At 40.0% G+C, this 18,625-nt stretch overlaps 1 protein-coding gene across 2 annotated transcripts in view; it reads right to left on the reverse strand.

Annotated features, from left to right (window-relative positions):
• The window catches only part of RNF128 (ring finger protein 128), a 70,808-nt gene that overhangs the window by 22,356 nt on the left and 29,827 nt on the right, over positions 1 to 18,625 (reverse strand). For both annotated transcript variants that reach the window (XM_065410733.1, XM_065410732.1), the window contains exon 2: positions 1,427 to 1,674. In XM_065410733.1, coding sequence (XP_065266805.1) covers positions 1,427 to 1,674 — 248 coding nt within the window. The remainder of the gene's footprint in view (positions 1 to 1,426; positions 1,675 to 18,625) is intronic.

An 18,625-nucleotide genomic window follows, 5' to 3' on the forward strand; every position in this document is an offset into this window, starting at 1 on the left:
AGAGAGTTTGGGGAATATAATATTTAGCATTTTAAAGACAAAACATCCTCAGACCAGGAAGTCCCACCTAAGGAAGCACAAAAGTGACCTTAAGCAATGCATTTAAAATAACTTCTGCATTTGTTCATTCAGTGTTTTATAATCCTCTCCAAGGAGCACACTGTAGAACTTGCAAGACTAAGCTTTTAGAGCCGCCTTAATTCATGAATTTTTTAAGGAAAGAATGTTTTCTGCTGTTTCAAGTGTCACTACATCTTCTGGCACACCCCTGGAGCAGCAGTAAGAACTATTACTTAAAGTCATGGTGAATTTACTACAGTAGACCACTACTAGTATGCATTAGTGATGGGGGAGGCTCATTACAAGTTACTGGATTTTGCAAACAAATGAACACAAACATGCACATCAATTGTACTTTGCTCATTTAGTATAAGCTTCATGAAATAGTCTGTAGTGTCATTTTGTAGAGTAACTACTGCATCTACTACTAAATCTGAGGTAGGGAAAAAGCTATAATTTTTGTGCAAGTTGGAAAGGTTCTACTGTATACGTAAGCTTCACAGTAATAACGCAAGAACAACTGGAAAGCACATGCACTAAGTCTATGAATTTTAATATGAATGTTCAGTTGCTTCCAGTGGTGGGAAAACTGATGCCTATCAGTTCATATTCTGTTAATAGAATGTTAAGTAACTTTATTCTATTTTTCCACAACTGAAGCAGATGACAGTTGGTCTTATGTTCACTGGGAAGCTAACCTATTAGAACTAGAAGCTTTTGATACACTGGGGTCTGCATTATAATAGCATATTAGGTGGTCATGGGTTAAAATAAATACATCAACAAAAGACTGAGCCTTTCACTACTTGCATGAATTCAGACAGTTTATCAGGAGCATGGAATTCTATAAAAAACCCAAATCAAGATTTCACAAACGTTTGAAGGGAAAGGAACCAGCATTGGTTTAGCTGGAGAGGTCAACGATAGCATAACCAAAGGGAAATAATAGTGTCATGCCCCCAGGTCTGGAAATCACTGCTATCAAGTTTCATGTTAACTGCGATAGGATCATTATGAAGAGGGAGCTTTGTTTCTGTGAAAGTAATGTAGAAAGTTATCACAATGCATAGCTTCCAAGGGTATGTCTGCACTGCAGTGGAAGCCCCAAAACTCCCCTTCCATCTACACACGTCTGTTAGACTTGGACTCAGGCTCTAAGACCCCACAAGCGTGGACAGTTCAAGCCCAAATAAAGCCAGGACCCAGGGTTCAAGCTTTTTCATTTTGCATGACGGATGTAGCCCCCAGAATTCCCTAGGCCAGTGGAAAGATCCTACAGGTAGAGCTACAACCACCACCATCTCCCAATACAATATGCCATGTACAACATAAATAAGCAAGTGTCAAATATATGAGAGAAACTAACCTCTCTCCTGTTCTGAGCTCTTGCAACCCTGAATCTTCGAGCAGAATAAAAAATGAAGTAGCCCACAGTTGCTGCTGTGACAATGAAAAACGACACTGAGACAAAGAAGATTGAATAGTGATTCATCCAGGGTGCATGCTTTTTCCCTACTTCAATAACCATAGTCACTTGAAAGCCCTTCTCAATCCGGCGTAAGATGTCCAGGCCTTGCAGATTGCTGATCATAATTGCAACAATGTCTCCTGCCCCTGTAAAGAGAAGAGGAAGCGGTTTTCAATTTCAAATTATTGTATAGCAGAAGTGATTGAGTCAATTCTTTCAACAGTGGTTTTATGTCACTTTAGCTCAGTAACTAAAAAGAGTAGAATGGCAGTCTCCAACTGACCATTGCCACACTTGATCGGTTAGCTAGCAGTTGTTTAGTGTTGCATTTTAAATTTTATCTTCAGAGGTTAGCGTTTCAAGATATCCACTTGTTACTCACAAACTAGGTAAACAAGTCACTTCAAATAATCATTACATACGGCACCTTTCTGACATGGAATGTTTAAATTACTGTTATATACCTGGAGCAACGCTGTGTACTATGGAAGTGGGCATTTTGAGATGTACCTTGGAACCACATCACTAAGGAATCTTGGTTCACATCCCAGGGAGTCACTATGATAAGTACCTAGTTCTGAAGGACTGAAGTTTGTATCTGTACGTATGAATGTATGTAGTGGTTTAAAACCTCTATCATGAACATGGCATTTCAGAAAGTGCCATTCTAAGAGCCTGTTGATTTCCTTGTTCTGATGCTGCTTTTCTTACACCTCCCTCCTAAATTTGGCAATACTACTGAACAAGATTTATTCAGACACAAAATAATCTGTTAAACAAAAGAAAGACTTGGCTTCTATATTTTAACAAGAAATTTAGCATGAAGTATGTGACTCCACCCAGGTCTCCTCTGAAAGATAATTGTTGCCATGGGTTTTCAAGTTTGTCTCAATGGCTACGTCTACACCATGAACTATGGCGTGACTCCCCCAGTGGTATACACATACTGGTGCTAGCTCTTATCGAGCTAGTGAGAGTATAAACAGCATAGCTGCGGTAGCACAGGTAGCGGAGGCATGGCTGAGCCATGTAGAGTACAGACCCCCTGGAAACCAGTGGGCATGTACTTGGCATGCCTCTATTGCTGCTACCCATGCTACACTGCTATTCATACTCACAGTAGCTTGATGAGAGCTAGCACCGATATGTGTACACCAGCAGAGGAATCACATGCCTAGGTCACAGTGTAGACGTAGCCAGTGACTACCATATCAAGTGTTTGCACTTTACAAGCAACAAGACATATAGAAGGATCAGTGTTGCAGAATCAACCTGGAATTTTAATGTCAGGCTGCGTTTCCTAGTTTACCCATCACAACCAGTCAATTAACATGTGTTTCTGATGTAATGGTTGAAGTTCCTTTTCTACAAGTCTGGTTAGTAGGTATGAGCCAGAACAGAATCTCCTTCATTGCAAGTGACAAGGAATGCCAAGAACAGCCAAAAGTACCTGAATGGTTGTCGAAGTGTCCACAACTTTTTTATAATGTAAATGAACTCCTAAAAGGAGGAGTGAAGCAAATGTGGGACAAGCAGCAAGTCATCTTAAACTGTACCCAGCTCAATGAGTCCTCCCCTCCACACCATGAATAAATCCAGGTAAAAATCTACTTTAAACATCAGCTATAAGAGTCTCATGGCATAGCTGTGTTGGTTCTGCAGTGCTATTATTTAAACATGTGTGTCAGTAAATTAAGTAGATATGACTCAGAATGCACTCAGGGAGCAGGAGGTGCCATATTTAGTCAGACTTCTGATCACGCACTTTTACTACAGTTGTAGGAGACTACCATTTAATGAACCTCACCCAAACTTTGCTGATTCTAATTTTCTTATGATAGAAATTTAATAAAAGGTGCTTTCTCGGTAGTCAAGGCACTCACTGCTCTACAAACTGATATATTGCTTTTGCTCCAAACTACTAAACATATTCAGCATTGAGTCTATCTAGCATCTCCTGTGTGGCTAAACTGATTTTTTATTCAAAAAATGTTCTACGATGAGAACTATGCACAAAGGTTGGTTACATATTAAGTCTCCCCAAACTGACTCAGTGTCACAAGTAGATACAGTAGATACAGTAATTAAAACAGGTCAAGTCCCTCAAAAAGAAAAAGATAAGGATTGTTGCTTTCGTAAGTTCAACTACAGAGAAAATGAGTAAGATCAGGTTATGCCAACAACAAATCAAGTCAGAAAGCTGTTCAGAGTTATTTCTGATCCTTATTTGCCTTAGTCTCACATGGTTTGATCAAAGATATCCCATAGGGGAGGATCTATTAACCAGGATTCTCTATATCCTAGACAAAAGGAGAGGATAAAAATTGATAAAGTACAGGTAGGAACTGAAGAGAAACAGTCAAATGAAAAAGAGTCCCCATTCAATTACATTACATGAAGGCAGACAACCAAAAAGTGACAAATTTTATAAGTGCTAGAAGTCTAAATACCAAGATGGATGAATTTGAGTGCCTGATATTAAATGAGGATATTGATATAACAGCCACGACAGAAACTTAAATGAATGACGACAATCAATTGGACACACAACAGGGTACACAATATATAGGAATGACAGAATAAGTCGTGCTGGCGGGGGAGTACCACTATATGTGAAAGAAAGCATAGAGTCTAACATAGTAAAAATGTTAAATTAATCAAACTACCATAGAATCTCTATGGACAGAAATTCTATGCATGAATAATAAGAATATAGCAGTAGGAATAGACTACCGACCACCTGACCAGGATGGTGATTGTGAAATGCTCAGGGAGATTAGAGAGGCTATAAAAATAGAAAACTCCATAATAATGGGGGATTTCAACTATCCCCATATTGACTGGGTACATGTAATCTCAGGACAGGATGCAGAAATAAAGTTTCTAGACACCATTAATAACTGCTTCTTGGGACAGCTAGTCCTGAAACCCATAAGGGGAGAGGCAATTCTTGATTTAGTCTTAAGTGGAGCACCCGATCTGGTCCAAGAGGTGAAAACAGCTGAACCGCTTGGTTATAGTAACCATAATATAATTAAATTTAACATCCTTGGGGCTGGGAGGGCATGCGAATATCAAAGAAGCCGACCACAGTAGCATTAAACTTCAGAAAGGGGACCTACACAAAAATGAGGACGCTAATTAAATGGAAATTAAAAGGAACAGTCACAAGAGTGAAATGCCTGCCAGATGCACGCAAACTTTTAAAAAGCATCGTAAGAGGCTCAAATTAAATGTATACCCCAAATTAAAACCAACAGTAAGAGGACCAAAAAATGCCACCCTGGCTAAACAGAGTGAAAGCAGCAGTTACAGGCAAAAAGGCATCCTTTAAAAACTGGAAGTCAAATTCTACTAAGGAAAATAGAAAGGAGCATAAACTGGCAAGTGAAGTATTTTTTGGCCTGCCTAATTATAATCTGAAAAGCAGCTAGCAAAAGACTCAAAAACTAACAGCAAATTATTTTTTTTAAGTACATCAAAAGCAGGAAGCTTACAAAACAATCAGTGTGGCCTCTCGACAATCGAGGTGCTTAGGGAACACTTAAGGAAGACAAGGTCATTGTGGAGAAGCTAAATAATTCTTTGCATTGGTCTTCAATGAAGAAAATGTGAAGGAGATTCCCCACACATGAGCCATTCTTTTTTAGGTGAGAAATCTGAGGGACTGTCCCAGGTTGAGGTGTCAATACAGGAGGCTTTGGCATAAATTCACTTACACTTACCAATTGAGGGAGGGAGTTTGGGTGTGGGATGGAGCTTGGGGCTGAGCGTTGGGGTGCGAGAGGGCATGCAGGGTGCCGGATCCGGGCAGTGCTCCGCAAGCAATGACATGTCCCTGCTGATCCTAGGCGGAGGCATGGCCAGGTGGCTCTGCGCACTGCCTCCACCCGCAGGCGCCAACCCTGCAGCTCCCATTGGCCCTGGTGCCTGGCCAATGGGAGCTGTGGAGCCAGTGCTCAGAGCAGGGGCAGCGCACGGAGCTCCCATGGCCATTCCTCCTCCTAGGAGCAGCAGGGACATGTTGCCGCTTGCAGGGAGCGACCCAAGGTGAGCGTTCCCTGGATCCTGAACCCCGAAATGCCAGTTTCTAGAGCTTTCCAGTTGGTAAAGTGATGGATAACACAGCTTTTTCTGTATATTGTTATTCTGTTTAAACTTCACCCAGTCTTGCTTTTGTAATGACTATCCCTTTGAGATACTTTCTGCTTTGCTAGGCATATTTTCCCTCGAGAGAAAAGAGGGAGTTGCTATAGCAGTGTACTTTCCATGCTGAAGTTTCCATGCTGAAGTTCTGCCACACTCTCGCTCCAGTGCAGGCTTCTACAGGTTGAATCCAGCACATTACCACCTCCAGACTGTGCACCCAATTTAACAGCAGGAAACAAGACTTTCTTGTTCTCCTCATAACTGAAAAGCTTCATGTGTGTCTAACATCTTCCTTACATGACTGTAAATAGTTAAAAATCAAGTTGTTTGTTGCACTTTCAGCTCTATTCCTTTTGCTGTAGGATGCTGAAATAAGATCTAGTTATCACCATTTAGCTCTCAAACAGCGTCCCTATAACATTTATCTTTCTGCATTCATTCATATGGCTAACTTCAGTACATTATGTAACACAACTGAATGGAGCTTAATGACTAGTATTAGAAAAATTTAACTCCTGCAGAATTGTCATAAAGAGATAAATGTTTCCCTAATTACTTGAAAAGTCAATGTATTCTCCAGCAAATAGTTGCTATCTGAAACATTCACTTCAGTTTTCATATCAGAAAAACCTATGTTTCTTATTCTTCATGCATTCATTAACACATACAAATTGCAGCACTGCTTATACATGAAGTTTTTCAACAGAGGGGGAAGGGGGAAGAGAGGGAAGATACCCACCTATTAACCTTGCAGGAACAGCTAATCAACATTCCTACTTCAGAGTTGCACTATTCTATGCATCCGAAGAAGTGGGCTGTAGCCCACGAAAGCTTATGCTCAAATAAATTTGTTAGTCTCTAAGCTGCCACAAGTACTCTTGTTCTTTTTACACTATTTTTGGTAGCAGCACAAGAAGTTAGTAACTTTCTGCATTTAAGAAACTCATTAAGATCTAGAAAATAAATTGGAAAATATGTACTGACAGTCACTGAACAACTATCATACCTTGTATTTCTAAGGCGAACCATGGAATCATTAGCGTTAGTATGTGTTCCTAATAGAATGAGGAGAACATAGATTCTAAGGCCAGATGGAACCTGACAGGCCATAAAACTTCCCCAAAATAATTCCTAGAGCATATCTTTTAGAAAAACATCCAATCTGGATTTAAAAATTGCCAGCAACGGAGAATCCACCATAACAATTGGAACAATTTGCCAAAGGCTAACCCAAGAAACTCAAATCACTATAAGGCATATTTTCTAATCCTTTAATCATTCTCGGGGCTCTTCTCTGCACCCTCTCCGACCAACAATTCTTCTAGAACTGAGGACGCCAGAACTGGATACAATATTCCAGCAGCGGCCACACCAGTGCCAAATACAAAAGTAAAACAGCATACTCCTACTCAATATTTCCTTGTTTATGCATCCAAAGATTTCATTGGCCCCATTTGCCACAGCATTGCACAGAGTTCATGTTCAGGTCATTATTTGCCACCACCCCCAAATCTTTTTCAGAGTCACTGCTTCCCAGGACAAAGTCACCCATCCAATTCAACATCTTTGAGGAGAAATGAAAAGGCTAAGATTTGGCTGATATGCAATACTCATGGATAACACTGCGAAATGCATCTGAATACTCAGGGGATGATACTGAAGTCTTATCTATGACATTAAAATTAAAGAACTTGGTGAATAATTAACTGGCAATTAATGAGATCTTTAAGAGAGAGGCATTTTGAAGTTAAACATGTTGACTTTGTGAAGCTACTTTGTTTTGACTTATAGTATTTTGATAGAGACACAAAGTAGGTGAGGTAATATCTTTTATTGGACCAACTTCTGTTGGTGAGAGACAAGCTTTTGAACTTACACAGAGCTCTTCTTCAGACCTTGAAGAGCTCTGTGTAAGCTCAAAAGCTCAAGTTGGTCCAATAAAAGATATTACCTCATCCACCTTGTGTCTTTCGTATCCTGGGGCCAACATGGCTACACCACCACTGCACACAGTATTTTGATAATATAAATCAAAACACTTTGATTTACCCAAAATGCAGCTTTTAAAAGTTTTTCTTTGGAGAAGTTTTAAATTTTTGGGTTTTATTCCAATGAAATGAAGACAAAGTTTTGAAATACTTCACAAATGGAATTGTTATCTTACAGCCAACTCTACTCCTGACAACTACTGGTTCCAGTAATCAGTGTCAGAAGACCCCTTTTCCTTGCACCACATGGTTAACACACTACAAAGTGACAGCAACTTATTTGTAAGTGCTTCATTAAATTATTGCTTCTGCATCCTCAAAGGGAAAAAGTTTCAGAGTGGTAGCCATGTTAGTCTGTATCAGCAAAAACAACAAGGAGTCCTTCTGGCACCTTAGAGACTAACAAATTTATTTGGGCATAAGCTTTCATGGGCTAGAACCCACTTCATATGTTGGGAAGTCAGATATTTGATGGAATCTTCAAAATGTCAGAATATTTTTGATGTAGCTTTCATCTTTAATATATATATTCATATTGATTAAAATGCTAAACTGGTATGAAACTCTCCCCTAGTAATTTCAGCTTGGGTCTCAACTCCTTTTAAATACTTGAATATATACAGCAACAGAACTAACAAGTTAAGCATTTGCACAGTTCAAGTCTCAAGTACCACACTTTAGTAAAAAGCGTCAGAGAAACTATTAACAGAGATATTTAGGAAAGTCATCTTCCTGCACATGTACAATGTCTCAGGCACTGCCAGAATACTAATAGCTAATGCCTGAAAGAAGCTTTTAATCCTGTAGTGGGAGAGTCTTGGAGTTCAAACAAGCTAAGAACTCCAGAATGTAAAGAATTTAATAATAAAAGGTCTCCTTTTTGTGAAGTGAATTAAATGCAGCCAGTTTGGAAGAGGACCAATCAAATGACTCAACTGTGTCAGCTCTGAGAGCCTTCAGAAGTGGACTGTAATGTTTTCAAGAATTTATTTATTTGAGCCAGCAACTGTTTTGCAACAGTAGATTAAGTACTGTGGCATGATTTCTGGCAGAAAGAGGGACTTCTCATCTAGAAATATAGGCTCTCTAAAATTAAGTTAGAGATATTCAGAGAATGTAGCTACACGGGAAACCTATTTAAGCTACCAAGACAACAACCCATCACTTCACTCAGTGCTAGTATGCCAATGAAACTCTCAATCATGAAGCTGTTACCCCAACTCCCCAGCCAAGCTTTTTCTACCACCCAAGCTGCGTGTATGCAATTCTCTGCTGCGCTGAAGGCAAGGTAAGGAGATGAACAAAAGAATTTTTTTTTCCATTCTATAGCTAAGTTTTGTCACATGCAAATGGAAAAGTCAACACAGTGGTCAGTGCAGTTTGAGATCTTTGCTATCGTTTAGGCAGAACCTCTTACTGCTAAGTCACTGTATGACATCTCTTTATAAGGCTTTTGGCATGAGGTCAAAAGTGTGATGGTCTCATCCTTGTCCCTAGTGTACACACGCTTCCAAGACCTCAACACTGCATTTTCAGTCCACAACACAGGTAACCAATAGGTTCCGGAGCACTATAGAATGGAAAAACACCAAAATGTAAACAAGGATATCAGCACAGCATCTGTGCATAATCTAGCAGGTCTTAGCCAAAGAAGTACTAGTCCTCACCCCGAGCATATAGTGACCTTGTTAAATCTTATTCTTGAAATCACTAAGTCTGAAATGTAGTCCAAGCTGGGATACTCAATAGGCAGGCCCTGGGCCAAATCTGGACCACTAGATGCTTTTGAACAGACTCCAAAATCTTTATTTACTGATTCTTTCAAAATTATTTTCTCCAGAGTCTGGACCCTGAATATACCTTGACCAAGAAATGTGGACCTTGACCCAAAAAAATTGACTACCCCTTATCTAGCTGATGTAGCTTGACCAGTACATCTCCTAATGCAGGTGCCCTGCATGTAGGGTGACCAGATAGCAAGTGTGAAAAATTGGGACAGGGGATGGGGTAATAGGAACCCATATAAAAAAAGCCCCAAATATTGGGACTGTCCCTATAAAATCAGGACATCTGGTCACCCTACCTGCATGTGCTGTTTTCCCAAGCCAGGAAAGCCCTGATTTTGACAGATTACTTTAGTCTCTTATATGGGTAGATCTTTAGTGCTGTCTGGTTACACTGTTGGATTTTAATCCAATAGAGGCCAAACCAACATTTTCTGCACTTCAAAGAGACATCATATATTACACAGCAGAGTCAGTTGAACCTACTAGTAATTTCCTATCAGATCACCACACCTGTCTATCCAGGCATGCAAAAAGGGTTTGTTATATTATCTCACAGGTCTAAAATGCAAGTCATAACTTTAGTCCCAAATGCTGCTCATATATATTCTTGCCAGGACAAAATAAGAAGAGCCATACTGGATTCTTGTTGATGAAAACTAGAATAAACCACATCAGGCAATCTAGAACCAGTCTGTAATGTTAGTTTTAGCAGAAAGAAAGGTATCCAGTAGTACAGGAGAAACAGGCACCATCTTGTCAGTGTCGCTGATTTATCTTGTGTTCAAATCTAGTGCGGTAAACAGACACAGAAACTTAAGTTCCACAGGTCATGAATCTCCTAGTGACAGGAGAAACAGGAAGCTTTTTTGGCAAGGTATCCAAGTTACTCAGAATGCCATATATTATCTCACCTCAGCACACACTTGCTTCCAATTCACACATCTTCTGAGGCAGAACTGCTTAATGAAGGAACTCTTCATAATGCCCCCTCATCCTGTTTATAACAAGGATGAGAGCCTGAGGAATGGGAAACATTTCAGTTTTCTTAGTTTAGTCAGACTAAGGTGAGGCAATGACACCATTTCAGATGTGAATGCCATCAGATATAAGCTATGATGTTGGTGATGCAACAAGGAAACAGATCAAAATGTGCCACAATCTGGAAGTATGCCAAGAACCACACTCCTGGAATAGTGTCCAGGTTTTAAAACAAACCACTTTCTGAAAAGTATTTCCCTGCTCATATGCCACCTAAGATGATTATAATTGAAAGATAAGGGAAAAAACCACCCTGTTTTCAGTTAACTTTGTGCAGCAAATGGCACTTTGCATTGTCTGGTTCCCCAATCCTACAAGTCTATGTATCAGACACAAATATATTTAATGGAGAGATGCAGTTTTTAAAAAAACAAACACAAACCAAAGGCTAGCAGGTGGTCTCAAGAGCAAGCTGCATTACCTGGAACCTTTAAAAAAGGAAACATGTCAAGTTAGTTTCCTCAGAAGTGAAACACTCAAGTAAAAAGGAGAGGATCAGGACTATTCAAAGTTCAGTTGCTAGTGAAATCCTCCACACCAGGTTTGTGGAAAAGAGAAGATATACTTCTCTGTAGCACAACAGTGCCCTTGCAACTGCAGGGGTGTCACACCAAACTGCTTAAATATTAACTCCACCTCCACCATTCTTCCTATGCATTAATCATTTCTTGCAAGCACAAGAAGGGAAGAAGAGAAAGGGAACAGTACAGAATGACTGCATGACATGTAGCACTCAGGTAACTTTTCTAATTAGAGCATTGCCACTAATAGCAGCAGCAAGAAAAATGTCAGCCATTAAAGAACTGATATCAGCAGTGAGCTGACTGAAGTCCTAGTCTCCCCACCAAGCAAAGGCATCCAAATATTGGTAGACCTGCTCTATAGATTATAAAGCCAGAGTGACCACTGTGATTATCTGCTCTGACCTCCTGCATAACAGCCCACGGGGCTTCTCTGAATTAATTCTTGTTTGAACTACAGCATCTCTTATAAAAAGACAATCTAGATCGAATAAAATTTCCAGTGATGGATAATCAACTACAACCCTTGTTAAAGCATAGCATATCTTAGGGCTTGTCTATACTTACCGCGCTGGTTCGGCGGCAGGCAATCAAACTTCTGGGTTCGATTTATCACGTCTTGTCTGGACGCGATAAATCAAACCCAGAAGTGCTCGCCGTCGACTCCGGTAATCCAGCTCGGCGCGAGGAGTACGCGGAGTCGACGGGGGAGCCTGCCTGCCGCGTCTGGACCGCGGTAAGTTTGAACTAAGGTACGTCGACTTCAGCTACGTTATTCACGTAGCTCAAGTTGCGTACCTTAGTTCGAATTGGGGGGTTAGTGTAGACCAGGCCTAAGATGTAGTACTTGCTCAGAGTGCAGGAGTCACCATCTCATTTTAAGCCACTGCATGCATCACATGAAGGACACAGAGTGCGAACAGAAGACTTTGAACATCAGCTGGATGCCTAGGCTAGAAATTGGTCACCATCGGGGAACAGGAAGCAACCCCTCCAACAATGATATAGTATTAATTGTGTGAAGTGTACTATAGGTTTTTAACCTCCTTTGCCAGAAGTAAGGTAGCAAACTCTGAGTACAAGTTGGTTTCACTCTGACAATTTCTGTGTTTTGAAATAGGGGTACAGACTGAACAGAAGTGTAAAGAAAAGCCAGAGTTGGAGACTGGACAGTCATCCTACCAGAAGCAATACTTTCCAGTAAAACAAGAATGGCTACCACAATAAAGGGTCAGGTGTCACAGCCAACAGAAGAGATGTGTAAAAATGAAAGGAAAATACAATGGTATTAAAATGCTTCTGGCTGCATCTTTATCTAGATTTTTCCTCAACTAGGACTCTAGACAGAGCCCCACACCCCTCAATACAGATTCAAAAAACTCCAGCAAATTTAACTAATTCCCTTGATATCCTTCTTCCTCTGTGCCTTATAGATTCATAGATTATAAATGCCAGAAGAGATTATCATGATCTAGTCAAATCTCCTGCACAAAAGCCATAGAACCTCACTCAGTAATTTCTGCATCAAGCCCAGAGCTATAGATTTTGTCCCCTTATTTAATTCCAAATTCTCTCTAGGAAGACACTGCAGTTAAAGAGCACAGAGGCAAAGCCTAAAAAGTCCTTAAGCGCTTGTTTCACAAGTTGCACAAGGGATATCCAGTGAGCACTCAAAGTGCAACCGAATTGACTTGGTGAGGGATCTTTTTGTTTTTGAGTCAGCATTGTGTAGGAAGAATTCTTCCAAGGCATACACAGTATAAGGCATTTAAGTCCTGCATGTTAAACCTACAAGATTTCAATGGGTATAAACAAAACTGTGACGCCAACTCCTAACTTGCCTGGCGCATATATTATACATATTTGCTGTTTCTGCTGTCGCCGCCACCCTTGTTTGTCTAGAGAGATTATTCTGCAAGGTTACCTTCATAGCCCAATACATTAACTTACAGTAGGCAGGGAAAGTCATTTCCACAAGTGCTGAAAACATTGACTGAAAGCTAAGCATTCAGAAGACACAGAAGGGGATACGTCATGTTCTGTGATTTTCCATAGTCTCCAGTTGTATTTCTCAGATTTGATTAAACTGAATTGTAAGTGATCACTTGTGAGATGAATCTCACAATTAAGAAAAATATATTGTCCCTCAATGGTACGTTAATATAAATGTTACTACAGCTTGACATGAAGAGCCAGGGCCTAACATTTAATGATGTTTAAAATATCAGTCTTTACTGCATTGTTAGAGTAGTATTTTAGCTGGAGATTTCAAAATCTGAAGACAGGATGTTCTATAGACAGCTCATTGCCTTTTCTTCAGTGAAATTTACAAGGGTTAATGCATTGCCTTTCCTGTCTAGTGAACAGCATTAAAAAAAATCCTCTGGAGAAACTTAAAGTTCATGGAGCCTGTTCAATACTCAATACTCCCTTCTGAAAGCTCTTCACTAACCTTATTCAGTAACTGTTAGTTTTGGCTTTGTAGAATATACTATTTATCCTGTTCAAATGAGATTAAGTTCACCACCAATATTTCTTCCTGACATTGTACTGTGATGAGCTATATATACTTCAGTTACTGGATCAAGCTTTCATTCAACCTAAATATTATCTAGGACTCACAGAAATAAGCGAAATAGTTTCCTGTGTATCTCTTCAGAGATGCAATTTAAAAATTTCACTACAAATAACAAATCACTTTTGTTGTTTTCTAAAGATCAGTACAGTAACTGAATTCTCTTTAATCCCCTCTGGCATACTCCTCCAGGAGTTATTAGCCAGAGACAACTCTTAGTCTGCTTTGTCACAGTGACTTTCTCTACATCCTACAGCACCTAGACAATATTCAGGTTCAATTGAAAGATGCGTTACTGGAATGGCTTCCCAAGTCTCTGACTACAGTCTAACAATGTTTGCTTGCTGGCATGTTCAAAACTAGATGCAGTGTTATCAACCTGTTAGGCTATGTAGGATTTGCAAGGTATGAGCCAACAATGTGATGCAGTTGGCAATATACCCTACCACTAGGTTAGTAAATACTTACAGTAACTGACTTCATTACATTTTTTATTTCATCATTTGTCATTGCAACAGTTTAGTAAATCCAAAGAGCAACGGTGTTAGACATAACTGCTTTAGTACAGCTAAACCACCATAACCACACCTTGGGCAGTACCAGTGCATTCCAAGAGTCTGAAAACTCCCCGAACACAAGGCACTGCATTGGAACAGAGAGCTAATAACCTATTGAAGCTGCAACTCTTTGGCTCACCCATGCTGTGGAGAAGCTACCTTATAGTGTACTGGCTCAGACATTGTAAATTACTATTTATATGACAGCTATTTGTGGACACAATAAGTTACAAGCTCAAGATAGTGAAAACTTTCACAAGTGGCCTTTTACTTGGTGCAGAGATGATCTTAGAGTTCTGGATCCAGTTGTGTTCTTTCTGAATCAGATGTGTCCGGTATGAGAACAGAGCCATGCAAAGAAACCACATCAAGCCATGGCTGAGGCAGATGAGGGTAGCCACATTTGACATTGACAGACAACTCCATTTTCCACCAAAGAAAGTCTCTATGGTATTCCTAATGTGTTGAAAGACTGTCCTTGAAGAGTAGTTATCAACTGTTTGCTATCAGATTGGGAGGATAGATCTAGTGAGGTCCTATAGGCATCTCTCCTGGGTCCGGTACCATTCTACATTTTCATTAGTGTCTTAGATAACAGAGTGGAGAGTATGTTTATAAAATCTGCGATGAAAGCTGGGAGGGATTGCTAGCACTTTGGAGGACAGGATAAGAATTCTAAATAATCTTTACAAATTGGAGAAATTGTATGAAATCAGCAAGATGAAATAAAGACAAGTGTGAAGTACTACACTTAATTAAAAAAAGGAGTAACTATAAAAATGGGGAATAACTGGCTAGGCAGTGGTAGTGCTGAAAAGGATCTGCAAGGTATAGTGGATCACAATTTGGCTATGAATCAACAGTGTGATGCAGCTGAAAGAAAGACCAGTATCATTTCGGCATGTATTAACAGGACTGTCATATATAAGACATGGAAGGTAAGGCTTGGCCTTGATGAGGCCTCAGCTGGAATACTGTGCCGTTTTGGGCACCACAATTTAGGCAATATGTGGACAAAGTGGAGAGTCCAGACGAGAGCAACAAAAATTATAAAAGGTTTAGAAAACCTGTCCTATGAGGAAAGGTTAAAAAACTGGATATGTTTAGTCTTGAGAAAGAGGATCGAGGGGGGACCTAATAGTCTTCAATATGTTAAGGCTATTATAAAGAGGACAGCAATCAATTGTTCTCCATGTTCACTGAAGGTAGGACAAGTAGTAATCAGCTTACTCTGAAGCAAGGGAGATTTAGGTTAGATATTAGTAAAGACTAACTATAAAGATAACTAGTTACTGAACAGGCTTTCAAAGAAGGTTGTGGAATCCCTGTCATCGGAGGTTTTTAGTAACAGCTTAGACTAACACCAGTCAAGGATGGTATAATTATACTTGGTCCTGCCTCAGCATGGAGGGTTGACCAGATGACATCTCGAGGTCCCTTCCAGCCCTGCATTTCTATGATTCTGCTCTCTTTCAAAAGGAGCAAAGGCTTGCTTGTTTACCATTCACAAATAGTGTTAAAAACCAGGCTACTTTAGGATATACCAATCACAATACTAACACAGATTTCAATTCTTGACTCTTTTAGAGTTTAGTTTCCTTTACTGCTTGTTTCTAAAAACTATGCCGCATAACAAGTCTAAACAGGACACAGCTAGTCTTCTTGATGACTACTGCTTCCTCTATTAACTTAAGAGATGGTATGCTGTTTCTGCTGGTGACAATTAATCCCTTCAGTACAAGTTTTACTATTGGCATTGAAGGTTTTAACCTCACCACCTTCTTTTTCATATATTGATCCAAGTTTAGACACTCAGATTCTTTTTAGTCCTAGTTTGTTAATACAGGATACCCCAGAAACTGTGCCTCTTGACTTTTGCGCTTCATGAAAGCAACACCCCTGCTTGGCTAGCATTCTTTCCTTGATACATTTGTTGGTTATTTTTAGCCAATGTCTGCTCAGGTATAGCACTCACAAAGCCAGATGATCTGTCATTCAAGGCCAGCAGAGTCATGATCTGAGCATTGGAAGAAGGAAGTTGAAAAAATGATCACATCGGACTTTCTCTGCAGATCTTCAAGACATATTACTCTTAACACTTAAGGAATGTCCACAGCTATTAATGTACCCTGACAGGGAAACCAACTTAACATTCTGGTTCTCTCAAGAGTATTAAAGACTCCTTTAAAGCTAACTGAAATCATTTTATGTACTTCGGTCTTGCTGTTTCAGTCTTTCCCCAATCACATGTTTGCTTTTGAAGGCCAATATAAGTTACAGAGGTCAGCAATTACCAGCCCATAATATTATACTTTGAAACCATGTTCAGCCTGCCACAGAAAGGTACCATCATCTTGAAATTAGTATAATTAAAACTGAAGTTTATTTGTTGATAAGATACAATGCTTACAAAGTTACTAAATAAATATGACATCAGACTCCATTAAATCCTTGGCATTTTAGATACTAGAAGGTATTAGGTAGGATATTATATCTGATTTGGCTATTTTTGTATTGTGTGTGTTTTTAAATGGTAATTGACAAATTGATGTGCCATTAATTTCTAGACATAGGACTGATGCAAACAAAACAGAATTAATCTGGCCCTCTCAATGTGTGCACAGTAATTAAATAATGCAAGCCTCTTAAAGTGAAATGACTAAAAATAAGCGTTATTTAAATGTACTGGAACGTTTGAACCTCTAAATAAGAATGCTACCTCAAAAGATAAGTTTGATAATCAATGGGGAAAAAATACAGTCGTTTATCGCATGTCTAGAAGATATGCCTATATTAGGAGTTGGAAAGTTTTGTGGCAACAGAGATTCTGTGAAGGCGAGAAGAGTCAACATATTTTACATTGCACAAGTGCAAGTCCATCCAAGAGGGCTTTTGTTCTTTGTCTGGCAGTACATGAAAGCTTCCATCCATAACTGGACAGGAAGACAGTTTGCATATTCTTGCGTCGGCAACAGTATCTAATTTCAGCCCCACCTGTTTTTACCATCATTTCCTCGGCTGAAATCTATTCCCCCCACCTGCTCCAATTCTCCCTCGATGTGGCTGCATTACTGCCCTGCACCAATGTCTTCCCAGAAGCACTGTCTGCAATAGTCTATTTCACGCTAGCAAAGGCAGATTAAGATATTTCAGTCACTGTTCCATGCATGCCTACAATAAATTTAGAATCAAATCAGAATATGTGAGCTTTTAGTTTCAAATATCATGGAGCTGCACTTCTCCAAGGTACCATTTATTTAGGTTTCAACAAAAAATGAGCTGAAAGTTCACTTACACAAAGTTGACCTTTGGAGAAGCCCCAGATGACAGTGGGCAAAATTCTGGTAATCTCTACACTAGGATTCCCACTGTTACTCCCTCTGGAGGGGTCACACCAGTGATACACATGGTGGGAAATTAGGAGGTAAAAATCCTAGCATAGCCAAGGCCTTGGAGTTAGTGAGTAAGCTATTTCTGTACATGTTTTTCCTTCCTTGTTTCAGTCTGTCTTCTTGCTCCAAGTGTGATTCTAGATATTGCATTACAGGGTCCATGTTCAGGTTGGCAGCAATTCCATATGAAATATGCTTGCTCCATTTACAAGTATTTTTTCCAATTGTCAGACCCAGAAGCTGAGCCTGGAATAAGAGTCAAACTGGTTTCTTTCCTTCCTAAGCATCACCACCTGTAATAAAAAGTTTCTATGGGTCAGATTGTGCCCACAGGATCTTTAGTAGGCATGGACAGATAGCTGACTGAACTCAAGTTATTCTGTTAGTGATGCAGTAGGAGGAACAGAATCTAGTTCCTTCCATGTACTGCTGTAAAGCGCTAACAGTTGCAGAGTTGTCCCCCGAGTCAGCAGACAGGACTGACTACACACAGGGGTGAGAGCTATTATATATATATGGAGATATACCTATCTCATAGAGCTGGAAGGGACCCCGAAAGGTCATTGAGTCCAGCCCCCTGCCTTCACTAGCAGGACCAAGTACTGATTTTTGCCCCAGATCCCTAAGTGGCCCCCTCAAGGATTGAACTCCCAACCCTGGGTTTAGCAGGCCAATGCTCAAACCACTGAGCTATCCCTCCCTCCATATTTAAGATACATATTTATTTATTTATCTATTAGAAAAGAATTGCATTTTAATGTCTCAACTTCACTTCCCCTTTACTTTCCTGCTACTGCTTCCCCAAAGAACAGTGATACATTGCCATCCCCTTCTTCTTAGCAGAGGACACTGCTTCGTCTGTTGCCTAGTCAACAAAGTTTCACTTAACCGCACAGGATCACCACAGCTCCATGCACCACTTCCTTTGCATTTCTACCCTCTGCTACGGGCCAGACAAACATTCACTGTCCCCGGCAAGCAGGGTAATTAGGAAGAGAAGAGAAGGCCAGCACTGTCAGGGGCCAAGACACAGGAAATACAGCAGTTGGAAGACAGATAACAGAAAACACAGCAGGGGAGAGCACTGGAG

Source organism: Emys orbicularis, chromosome 9, assembly GCF_028017835.1.
Source record: "Emys orbicularis isolate rEmyOrb1 chromosome 9, rEmyOrb1.hap1, whole genome shotgun sequence".
Taxonomy (NCBI): Eukaryota; Metazoa; Chordata; order Testudines; family Emydidae; genus Emys; species Emys orbicularis.